This window comes from Cucurbita moschata, unplaced genomic scaffold (genome assembly GCF_002738365.1).
Source record: "Cucurbita moschata cultivar Rifu unplaced genomic scaffold, Cmos_1.0 Cmo_Scf00001, whole genome shotgun sequence".
Lineage (NCBI taxonomy): Eukaryota > Viridiplantae > Streptophyta > Magnoliopsida > Cucurbitales > Cucurbitaceae > Cucurbita > Cucurbita moschata.
In genome coordinates, this window is record NW_019268517.1 from 6505077 (window position 1) to 6516927 (window position 11851).

The 11851-nt window shown below is 36.2% G+C and overlaps 2 protein-coding genes across 4 annotated transcripts; both read right to left on the bottom strand.

Moving 5' to 3' along the window:
* Positions 1-1386: 1386 nt before the first annotated feature.
* On the bottom strand, positions 1387-4902 carry LOC111442400 (coiled-coil domain-containing protein 97). Its single transcript, XM_023079799.1, has 4 exons — positions 4645-4902; positions 3349-3899; positions 2472-2756; positions 1387-1822 (listed from the first exon to the last, which is right to left on the bottom strand). Exons 1-3 carry the CDS (start codon positions 4820-4822, stop codon positions 2484-2486), a joined length of 1002 nt encoding a protein of 333 aa, XP_022935567.1. The 5' UTR covers positions 4823-4902; the 3' UTR covers positions 1387-1822; positions 2472-2483.
* A 1085-nt stretch (positions 4903-5987) lies between these two features.
* On the bottom strand, positions 5988-9891 carry LOC111442417 (calcineurin B-like protein 1). Of its 3 annotated transcripts, none has more exons than XM_023079825.1 (9): positions 9569-9891; positions 8869-9014; positions 8599-8681; positions 8307-8366; positions 7615-7723; positions 7471-7523; positions 7121-7201; positions 6305-6417; positions 5988-6217 (listed from the first exon to the last, which is right to left on the bottom strand). In XM_023079825.1, the coding sequence occupies exons 2-9, from the start codon at positions 8945-8947 to the stop codon at positions 6154-6156; spliced, it is 642 nt and encodes a 213-aa protein (XP_022935593.1). In that variant the 5' UTR covers positions 8948-9014; positions 9569-9891; the 3' UTR covers positions 5988-6153. The 3 variants fall into 3 exon arrangements, with proteins under 3 accessions (XP_022935593.1, XP_022935601.1, XP_022935611.1); XM_023079833.1 differs by having other exon boundaries at positions 8869-9054; XM_023079843.1 differs by lacking the exon at positions 9569-9891 and adding an exon at positions 9132-9504.
* Between the last annotated feature and the right edge of the window lie 1960 nt (positions 9892-11851).

Genomic DNA, 11851 nt, shown 5'->3' on the forward strand with positions numbered 1-11851 from the left:
GATAATTGTGAAAGGATGTGACATTTATATAAAATTCTCTATAAAAAGCTTATTAAACTAAATCTAAAATCAGAGGATAAGATTTGAGTTTAGATTATCTTTTCACCCCTATTTTTTAAATTAAAAAAATGGTATAAGTTTTTCTTTTAAAATTGAAATCAATGCTTCTACTTTTACAAATGCAATATTCTTTATTTTTGTACACTATTTAATAGATAAATAGGACCTACTAAAATTTGTAAGTCTGTAAGAATAAAAGCACCACAAAAAATCGGAAATTCCTTTTTTTAAAAAAAAATTATAATGCTAAAGTAGCAGAGATAGATGGCAAAGCTCGAAATAACAACTCTTGAATCCCAACGCTTTGCAAATATTGATCTTATAGGTGTGAAAAAAAAAAAACACAAGATCTATTAAAGTCAATTTTGGAGCAATTTGGGAAGATTTAGATAAAAAATGAGTGAGAGAGTAATGAATTAATGTATGGTTATAGAAGATTGCTTTAATTTTCTTATCTTGGTAATTGGTGGGTTTATGATTTTGATGGGTAATCATGCACACCATTTCATGTAACTTTTTTGGTTTGATGAAAGAGATTCTAATTGCTACTAAAGATTTGTTCGTTGGCCTAAGAATAGAGAGATGTTCCTCTAATCTTGAGGTCCCACGAATTCTTGTTTAAACAAAGAATGAGAGAGGAAGTGCATTTCTCAATTTCCACTAGACGGGGTCGAGAATGGAGATTCCTCGCGCTGTTCCCAGCTAAATAGCTAAATTCCTGCCTCACATTTTTATATCTACACATGCATCAAAATAAGGCACAAAATTATAGATATAGTGCTAAAATTAAAGTACTAAAACTATATTGTTATTGAATCTATTAGGATGTTTTAGATTTTTTAATAGAAATTAGGTTAGGATAATGCAAATAATTTGTTAAAAAGTTGTTTGAAACCAATATATATATTTTAAAAATATATTTTAAAGGAATAAAATTTCCCCGAAAAAATAAATGGAAAATTTTGCATGGATAAAAGTTGAAATAGGAGACAAAACGAACATGGGAAAGACTTCCTCATCCCCACCCTTGCCTTATGGACATCTCTACGGGCATCTCTACCCAAGACAACGACTCTAAATAAGAATACAAGCTAATTTACTTTATGTTTTTTCAGAAATAATAAATCAAAAACGTTGTTCTATTCTTACAAATTATAAATCAAAACCAAAAATGATAAGGTGACTCAGAAATTGAAAATAAAGCTCAAATTTTTAAATCTTTGTTGGTCTGCAAAAAGGATTTCGATTTCCAAAAATCAAAATAAATAATAAACCAAAAAAGTGACAATAATAAAACTAAAGAAGACAAAATCTAAATATCAAAGGTATGCAACAATGATGACGATCAGATTAAGAGTTGCCTGAAAGGCCAATATAATTATCTTGATATTCACACATTCAGAGGCAAAGTTTGAAAATGTAAAAATATTTATAATACAGAAAGAACATGAGCAGAACAACAAGATTTCAGTTGAGCCAGATGGCAATACCAAGAAGCCAATTTCTCCATTCGAGTAATTTTTTTTTTCTTCCGTAAGAAATCAAAGTTAAAATGCCGAAGAAATACCTGGAAGAATATCTCATGGAGGCTGGCACAAATTATTCCCATGCTCCTGTAACCTGCCCTTGCCATTTAAGTCAGCACAAAGATCATTCTCCATTCTTAACAGGGATTTCACGTCGCTCAGCAGAGTCCGTTGATCCTGTCCATCATCTCGTTCGCCCCCTTTCATTTCATCTTATCTTCTTCCAGTTTCGTGATCTGAATAAGAACTGAGAGTTCGTAATAAAAATAAACAAAAGATAGCAAAAGAGATTAAGCAAGTACATGTGGTTTTGACATGTAAGAGAAGTCGCTATTGAAAGACTCCTTTCATGCAAACCGAGATTTCCAGTATTTAGCATGAATAGGTATGAACATAAATAGAAAGGGCATCACTCAACTATTGTAATTTCTAAACTTTCAAAACATAAGTCCTTGTTATTATTCAGTTATCTAATAGTATCTACCCGCCCAATACTCGCATCAACCACTCAATGAGGCTAAAAAATGTCCATATCAACATTATCACATACTTGAAACCACACTATCCAATCGTTAAAAACAACGAAAATGATTATCTTATTAAAGTTCTAGGACTATAATAGGTATTTTAAGAGTTCATGGACTAAAATGGAATAAACCTAAAGAATAGGGACTAAAATATGGATATTTTGGAAGTTTAAGGACCAAATAAGAATTTAGACCCTTCTTTGTGCACCTAAAAGTTAACCATTATAAAAGCAGTCAAGTAAGTCTTCAAATTCTACACTCAGATTAAGGTTATAGAATCTGAGAGGCCAGAAGGGCCTCCAACATACACGTGTCAATTTAACATAAAAGCTTTACAGTCAGATGAAAGAAACGGCACCTTTCATCCCGTTTAATCTTCATCGAAGTACTTCTCCTCGGCATCATCATTGGCTTCCCTCAGCCAGTGGTCATCCAAGGTCTCATCATTGTCTATTTTTGAGTAATCTAAATGCTCGTTGTCTTCTCCCAACAAAAACTTCTGATGCATGATGTATGTGAATTGGTCCATCTGATCTTGCATATCTGCTTCAGATAAAGTTGCTCCATGATTAGACCCACCCTCCGCAGCTTGAGTATTGTCTGTTGCTGACCTTTCTTGCTGATTATCCATGGCGGTGGATACCTACGAGTGAAAGCATCACATATCAAACAACTGACTATAATGGACAAGCGATCCCTACATATCACAATATATTCAGATGTGTCATCCTGATCAACCCACAATGATCAGATGTACTTTTTCTTGATAAGAAACAAAGATGTGTATTAATCATAAAAAAGAAGACTACCAAAGGGACGGGAGTAGACATAACCCTCTCTCAAGGAGGTACAAAAGGAGAGCCTTACAATCATTAGTAATTATGAGAAGGCTTATAGTTATAAAATAATTTTTTGAGGTTAGTACACCACCACAAAGATCAGATGTACTAAACGTTACTGTCTAAAAGAACATACAAGCATTAAAACCATCTGTATTAGTTAAATAGAAAGGACCTAGGAATGCAAAAGGTTGGACAATGGACAAGGCAGAAACTAAAGTGCACACCATTTCAGTTTTATTATAGAAGTCATAATCAACGGGAGGAATGCAAAGAAGACTTGTATAAAAACATATTAAACAAGCCAATAAGAAGTAGATGTTAATCAAACCAATTCATAAAAAATATTTATCAAAAAATCGAAGGAAAAAAATAGAAAAGATGATACGAAATTACCTCCATGGAATGAGCTCCATTAGCAGCCTTGTCACCTTTCCCATCCTCCCCCACTTCCTCCTTCTCCTCCTCTTCTTCATCTTCCTCCTCCTCCTCCTCCTCCTCCTCTTCTTCTTCTTCTTCCTCTTCCCTTGGGTTTAGATCATTACCTACCAAGTCCCTTTCAGCGACACCTAATCTGCGTTGCTCTCCTCTGATCTTAGCAACCAACATTGCTTCCTCTGATCTCCTCATCAGAGTCTCAGACCATCGCTCCCCTGGTCTTGCCATACCTCTACCACTTGGATCTTGAAATTTCCCTACATACTCATGATGTAAAAAAGGCTGTCTATCCCTCATTGCATCCTCTGAAAAGTACTGGCCATCACATATCAATTTGTTCAGATACGCCCTCCTCCTATTTTTCACAACAACTGATCTAGAGTGTAGTTCATCTGATGTTGGACTCTTTATACTCCAAAGGTGCTTTAAATGCCAATTGATCTCGTAATCATCCTTAAGATTATCAAACTCATGGAGCTCATTGGATGTCAATTGTGATCCATATCGCTCTACATCAATCGAAGTTGGAGGAGCAACAAACATTAGAATATTTAAATGGTATGGAGAGAGGCAGCTTCCAAGGATCAAAATCAAAATAGTTACCAAAAAGGTTTCTATATATTACCAATCCAATTAATAGACTCCAAAAAGAGCCCAAATATATTTTTTTTTTCCTTCACCTTCAGTAGCAAAAAGTGTGGAAATCAGAGATATTGAATTGTTTCTTCTTCACGGCTTATAACGATTCAAAATACCTAAAAGAAAATTACTTCATAAAGATATAACAGTTGTGGTAATGAGTCAGAGTTTGTTCCTTCCTCTCAACCGTAGAACACTCAGAGACACCCAAAAAGACGTTAAAATTCATTATTGTTATATTTCTTACAATTGGTAAGAAATTGGGACTCATTACTTCATTCTTCAGCTCACAAAGACGACAACCAAAAAAAAATCAAAGTAGATTATAGAGCACACTGTTCTCATTAACTAATTTCATCTTCTCCTTCGTTACCCTAGAAGCTAAACTGAACCACAGGACTCGGCATTATGAACCTTTCCGTTAAATCTCCTCACTAAGACGCGTCGGATAATACAAGAACCATATAAAATATAAGCATGAACTACTAATTCTTGTCTCTCAAAATTTTTCTTTCGAATTCGATCAATTAAGCTAGGGCTCCTTAACAATAAACATACAACAGAAATCCACGCCAGAAATTGCAAAAATCCAAAGTTTCATAGAGAGAGAGAAACCTAGAAAGACGGCGACGTCACGAGAAAGGAGGTCCAGCAGAATGGCCTTGCGCTGAGACGGATTCGTGGCAGTGGATTGAAGCGCACGAGGAAAGTAAAGACCATCCTGCAACGAAAGCCTTTCCGACAAGCAATCCATGGCTTCGCAACTCAATCCTTTTGCCGCCGCTGCTTCCATTTTCTCTCGGCGTCGTCTCTTCCCCCGGTGAAAAATAAAAAGGTTCCTCGGTCGGCTCAGTCGGTGATGAGAATGGGGATGACACACGTGAGCAGCACGTGATAATAGAGTCCGAAGAAAATAACGTATTTCTATTTTCTATTCGGAGTGTGTTTGGCAACCCGCTTACCGTATCCCTTACACGGATTAAAGTTCCACTTTGATTGTGGTTTGAGTTAAGAAAACAAAAACCGTTTCCGGTTCGGTTTATCTTAAAAAAATGAATTTTCTCTTTGTAACAATTTTTACCTTAATTATTTTATTGCATCGACTATAAAATTTCTCAAAATTTATTAATTTTGAATAAATCAAAATTTACCTCACCATTAAGCTTAACCCATTATTTCAAAATAATAATAATAATAATGACGTAAAAATTTACAAATTTATATATTAAAAAACAACTCAAACAATGTTTTTTTTTAATTCAATTAATTTTGTATAGTATGAACACAAACTATAATAAATTTCTTAATGAATTTTTACATGAAAATTCATGGTAATGCAAAAATAGAAACTTTTATATTAAATTACATTTTAATCCTTTCAATTTTAAAATTTATTCTAAAAAAGGTCCTTCAACTTTGAAATTAATCTAATTATAAAAATAATTTTGAAAAATAAAATTTTCACCAAAATATCGAGGTTTCGACTTTAAAATAATGTCCATATCCATAAGTTTTTTATGAAAAAAAAATTATAAAATATTTAAACTAAACAGATACAATAGTGATATACCGTAAAATTATTTTAAGACAATATCCTATATTTGAATCGATTAAGACAAGATTAGCCCAAGATTAGCCCATCGTTTCACCACTGTTATTCTCTCATACGAACACACACCTACCCCTCTCACCAACCTCATCATTTCTTTTCCGTACGAATCAATATAAGGGTATCTTCTTTTAACTCGACAACGCTTAGTCGAAACAAGACTATTAAAATATGATATTTGAAGAATATATTTTAAGTTAGGATTTGATTAACAGTGTATTTTATCTTATTTATAGATATATATTTTTCGATCCCAATTCTATTTTTATTTCTCATTCTCCTAGTTCAAGACTTATAACACTTATATATTTTCCTAAAAGAAAGATTTACAGAATTCAAGAGAGTGTAAGAGAGCAACAAACATTGCTGAAATTACACTAAAACTTATTTATTATGTGTGGGGGAAGGAAAGGGAAAATGTCTCATAATTGGGTTGAATCAGTAAACTCAGTTCTGTTTTCTTCCATTCAAAGAAAACAACGACGACAACAACAACAGCTGCTTAGCTTCCTCTGTTATGAGGCAATCTCATCCACCTCAGAATTAAACACAAAACTTGGGAAGGTGGTTGTTATGTCCCTGTCCCCCACAAACAACAAAAGGATCAACAATTTGAAAGCCTAACCAAACATATATTATGCGTATATTATGCTTTTTCTTCTTTACCTCAAGTATGGAAGCGTCATCACTTTCAATAATGATGGATTCTTACACACAAAATTTTGCCATTCACTCTTGTCTATCTTCCCATCTTCCTTCACATCAGCCTCCATGAATGTCTGTACAAAATATTCCATCAGATAAAAAGCTGACAGCGACACGGTACGGAATTTAGTATCGAGTTCTTGAATGGAATACTTCGACATGGGCCAAACCGAATATTTCTTTCTTTCTTTCTTTCTTTCTTTCTAAATGATGATTCGGATATTGGGTCCTTTCTAGTTTGCTTATTTTTTGTAAATTGTAGCTACGTATTCCGAAAAAAAATGTAACAGTCCAAGCCCACCATTAGCAGATATTTCCCTTTATGGACTTTTCCCTTCGACCTTCTCCTCAAGGTTTTAAAACACGCCTGCTAGGGAGAGGTTTCCATACCCTTATAAAGAATTCTTCAACTGATGTGAGATCTCATAATCCACCCTCCTTCAGGGCTCAGCGTCTTTGCTGGCACACCACCTCGTGCGCACCCCCTTTAGGGCTCACCATCCTCATTGGTACATTGCCCAGATACCATTTGTAACAGCCCAAACCCAACGCTAGTAGATATTGTCCTCTTTGGGTTTTCCCTTTCAGGCTTCCACTTAAGGTTTTAAAATGGCTAGGGAGAGGTTTCCACACCCTTGTAAAGAATGCTTTGTTCTCCTCTCCAACCGATGTTGGGTAATAAAATAGTTTTAACAATAACTGATAGAAGAGTATGATTTGCTGAAAACTACAGGAAACTCAAACAACTAATGATCCTGAAATTTTATGGTACCTGACCTTATCAAGGATTATCTCTATTGTCTCATCAGCCAGCTTCATCTCAGATTCAGAAAGAAGGGCAATTAGCATCTGCTTCACCTGCCAAAGTCAACAAACAAAAAGCTCTGGTGGAGTTAACCATGTAAATCTTCCACAAAAACAGGCACAGATCTTCCATTCCCGGTTGCTTATCTACCGATTTCGATGGCGTGCCATATCATCCACTACCGTGTAGCATGTAAATGTTTGGGCAGGGTTTCGACAGAATCAAAATAAAGATAAATTTAAAACTTTTTCTCATCCTTGAACGTATCTAATAATCCATGCATCGTATGGATCGTATTCAACCAGAGGCATAGAGAACCTACCTCTTGCCGCTCAATGAATCCCGTGTTATCCACATCGTAAAGCTTAAACGAAACTGTAAGGTAAATAAATAACTAGCATCAGTCAAGCCACAAGATAGAATGATACATGTGAGGTATATATTATGCCATATCCTGCATACTTACATTCAATCTTGTCTTCCTCGGGAGCATTAGGATGAAAGACACTCAATGATCTTACAAAGTCACCAAAATCAATGAACCCTTGCTGCTGAACATCAAATAGATCAAAGAGCTGCATACAAAATGGATCCAACCTTAAAATATGCTATGAGAAAATATAGCCATCAAGTGGAACCATGAGTCATTAATAACAGAAGAAGTTAGATTCATTGCCAAAATATTACTAAAAATGAATTGCAATGTCAAAATCGATTACTCACTGTGTAATAACCCAAGCCCACCGCTAGTAAATATTATCCTCTTTGAGCTTTCCCTTTCGGGCTTCCCCTCAAGGTTTTTAAAACACATTTACTAGGGAAAGGTTTCCACACCCTTACAAATAATGATTCCTTCTCCTCCCCAATCGATGTGGGATCTCACAACCCACCCCCCTTCGGGGCTCAGCCTCCTCGCTGGCACATCGCTCGGTGTTTGGCTTTGATACCATTTGTAACAACCCAAGCCCACCGCTAGCAGATATTGTCCTCTTCGAGTTTTCCCTTTCGGGCTTGCCCTCAAGGTTTTTAAAACATGTATGCTAGGGAGAGGTTTCCACACCTTTATAAAGAATGCTTCGTTCTCCTCTCCAACTGATATGGGATCTCACACGCTAACACTTTTGGTAAGGAATTTAAGATAAAAGCTTATATATTTACCCGATTTGCTAACAGATTTTCCTTCTTTCTGTTATTAAAAATGGCCAGCTGAAATTCTTCCTGCATATAGAACAAGATCGTTATAGAGAACATCTTCAAATCACTGTTGCATAGAACACATACGTTTGATTAATCCAACTAAACCAGCAAAATCAATGGCATTATCCTCACTGCTATACATGTACACATTATTTAACCAAAACAATGTGAGTTCAAATAGTTCTTGCACAGACATGAAGAGAGGGATGATAACATGAACACCGTAATGATAAGTCATATCAGAAACAAATACCCTGTTTATTAAACCATCATCTATGATAGAACTGCTGATGCTCTTGTACAGCTCAAACAATGCTTCAACTTCACTGACACTAACTGTTGAAGCAAGTATAAAGAACAAGAAGAATCATGAATAATATATGAGAGAAATTCAGACCGACATGAACGTATCTCGATAGCTAGAAAGTATCGGGAGAGCATAGATTCAATAGAAATAGTCCAAAAGTTAGTCAATAAATCTAGAAACTCAGAACTCAGAAAACATAAACAAAGCACAACTTACAAGCTGTTTGTGAAGCAAGATTTATAGGATCTTCATATCCTGGAAATTGTCTGTTTTCTTTAGAAAAAATGCAGCCCATTTACTGAAGACGAAGATTGGTGTACTACAAAGCAATCCCAACGCAGCACCTTGACTTCACTACAATACTTGATAGACCCCAACACAAGCACACAACGAGCAAATCAACTTCACAAAAAAGTAAAAAAAAAAAAAAAAAAAAAAACAACTAAATGATCTGCATTAGCAAGTTTTCTGAAAATTACTTGTTTCAATTCTCAGAGACTGGGATATTTCAATAGAACAGAGTGAAGGAACCATAAAATGGTCATATAAACTAAAGTGCCTATGAATAATCCCACCAAACGATATCCCAACAACTCACAGAATGTGTATGAAAGAAAACAAAAATTCCCCCACTGTAAAGTGAAAGATGAGCATTAAACTGAACTATTTGGTCAACAATCGGACACAAAACAACAAGAGATCCATACTGTTCCTTCTCATTTCTTATTTCTTATCAACAAAGAATCAGAAAATGATGTCTAACCCCATAAAGAAACCAAATCCAATCATCACAAAACCATGAATTACATCAAATTTCGCAACAATCCACATAAAACAACAAATGCATTAAACAAACCCAACAAAGAAAACCCCACAAAAAAGAACAATCCACAAGATAAAAAAAAAAGCAACTCACCAGCAAAGAATTCAGCCCAAAATCCCCAAAAGCTCGACGGAAAAAGAAGTAAACGAAATAGATTGCAATCCAAGCGAGCTTTAGAGAATATGACAGGGTTTTATGCAACGATCGAAGGGCGGAAAATTGGAGGAGAAAGAAGGAGCTTCGCTACAAATTTCTCGTCATTTTTTCCAGAAAAGCAAATGGGAACAGCGATGATTGAAGTGCCATTTGGATTGGAGTGAGTGTGAAAAAGAGCGCCAAAGCAAAAACAAAGATTATAAAGAGAATTATGCGAGCGAGAGAGAGAGAGGAATTCATGGTCGAGTCAAAAAGGCAACGGAAAGCGAATGGGGCCTCGTGACTGAGCATGGGTTTCATAGAATATTCGATTAAGCTAGTTATTAAGTTAATTACGTAAATAAGCTAATTATTTAATTAATTATGTAATTAAGCTAATTATTTAATTGATTCTGTTTCATATTGCTCAATTTAATACATCATATACCCATCTAATAAACCCTATAAATAATTCAATTTATTGAGAAATTTTATGTCTTCATTTTGCCCTCATTTGGTGTGTCTAATTACATGTTTGCCCTTTACTTTTCAAGATTTAAAAATGTACTTTTTTTTTCTCTTTTTTTTTTATTTTTTATTTTTTATTACTAGAATATCTTAATTATTACATAATATTTTATGTCATAGGTGATGTGATGTTCCACATTGGTTGGGGAGGAGAACAAATCACCGTTTATAAGGGTGTGGAAATCTTCCCCTAGTAAACGTGTTTTAAAGCCTTGAGGGAAAGATCGAAAGGGAAAGCCCAAAGAGGACAATATCTACTAGCGGTGGATCTGGGTCGTTACAAATGGTATCAGAGCCAGTCATCGGACGATGTGCCGGCCTTCTCGCTCTTCCCCGAAGAGGGGTAGACACGAGGCGGTGTGTCAGTAAGGACGCTGGGCCCCAAAGGGGAGTGGATTTGGGGGCGGTCCCACATCGATTGGATAAAGGAACGAGTGCCAGCGAGGACGCTGGGCCCCGAAGGAGGGTGGATTGTGATGTCCCACATTGGTTGGGGAGGAGAAGAAAGGTGTGGAAACTTTCCCCTATTTCCCCTAGTAGACGCGTTTTAAAGCCTGCAAGGCTAAATTATATGGCAGAGATATATAAATAATATGGTTAAAGAAGAATAATACTCAAAAGGCTAGGGACTAAATCTTAATAAGTGATAGTGAGAATTAGTCCTAATAAGTGATAGTGAGAAATTATGCATGGAAGAGTCCCAGAATGTAAGACGAAGTCAACCCTCTTAAAGCAGACGGAGTAGGAACTACCGATCGAACTCTCCTAAGAGAGGGGGGTGAAAGAACAGGCACGGGAAATGGAGACCATGATGTTGTGCCAAAGATTTTACCGAAGACATGACCTTTGCATAGAGGTATAAATCATGGAATTGAGCTACTGCTGGGAGTTAAGTCGCCGATAGAGAACGCGTACCGAATGAAGCGCCCGAACTTGCAGAGTTACGAAAATAAATTGATGAATTATTGATCGTAGGGTTCATTTGGCCTACAAAAGCACCTTATGGAGCCATGATATAATTCCAAAAGAAGAAGGATGGTAGCCTTCACTTGTGCATCGACTACCGCGCCTTGAATAAGATAACCGTCTGGAATAAATACCCACTATCCATCATCACCGATCTATTCGACCGACTCTAGGTCTAGCTACTGTCAAGATGAACAAAAACTCAATATGCCACTTTGACTAGCCTAAGTTGTCCATAAAGCAAGCGCGTGGGCAAGAATGTATGGTAGAATTTGGCTTCCATTTTAAGCACAAGCTGGATAAAGTAAACTAGGTTACGTATCTCTTGAGTTAGAAGAGCGAGCATGCAGCCCTGTGTATGCTAGCTCATTTACAAGCAAGTAAGCTAAGTGGGGCAATACGAGAAAGTATTAGTGAACATCTAGCCGAAGACCTAGTTGCCCTGCCCATCATGCAAGTGGATAAGGAGGGAAAGACCTGTAAGTTTTTGATCGAGAACAACCTACTCCTTACCAAAGAAAACCGATTATACGTTTCCTATTTGGGTAATATGAGGAGACTTCTAATAAAGGAATGCCACGAAACTCTGTGGGCAAGCCACAATGGGTGGAAGCGAACCTATGTCATCCTTAAACGGTGATACTATTGGCCCAACCTCAAAGACGATGTAATACAACTCATGAAGACATGACTTGTCTGCCAACAAAACAATGTTGAATGGATGAAACTTGCAGGGTTACTAGAACC

Coding starts and splice junctions, on each gene's coding strand:
- LOC111442417 (XM_023079825.1), bottom strand. CDS start 8,947: ATGGGCTGCATTTTTTCTAAAGAAAACAGACAATTTCCAGGATATGAA. Junction 8,367..8,598: donor ATGATGGTTTAATAAACAGG/GTATTTGTTTCT, acceptor TTCTATATGCAG/GAAGAATTTCAGCTGGCCAT. Junction 7,202..7,470: donor GATTCATTGAGCGGCAAGAG/GTAGGTTCTCTA, acceptor TGACTTTGGCAG/GTGAAGCAGATGCTAATTGC.
- LOC111442400 (XM_023079799.1), bottom strand. CDS start 4,822: ATGGAAGCAGCGGCGGCAAAAGGATTGAGTTGCGAAGCCATGGATTGC. Junction 3,900..4,644: donor TGACGTCGCCGTCTTTCTAG/GTTTCTCTCTCT, acceptor CGATTGATGTAG/AGCGATATGGATCACAATTG. Junction 2,757..3,348: donor ATGGAGCTCATTCCATGGAG/GTAATTTCGTAT, acceptor TTTCACTCGTAG/GTATCCACCGCCATGGATAA.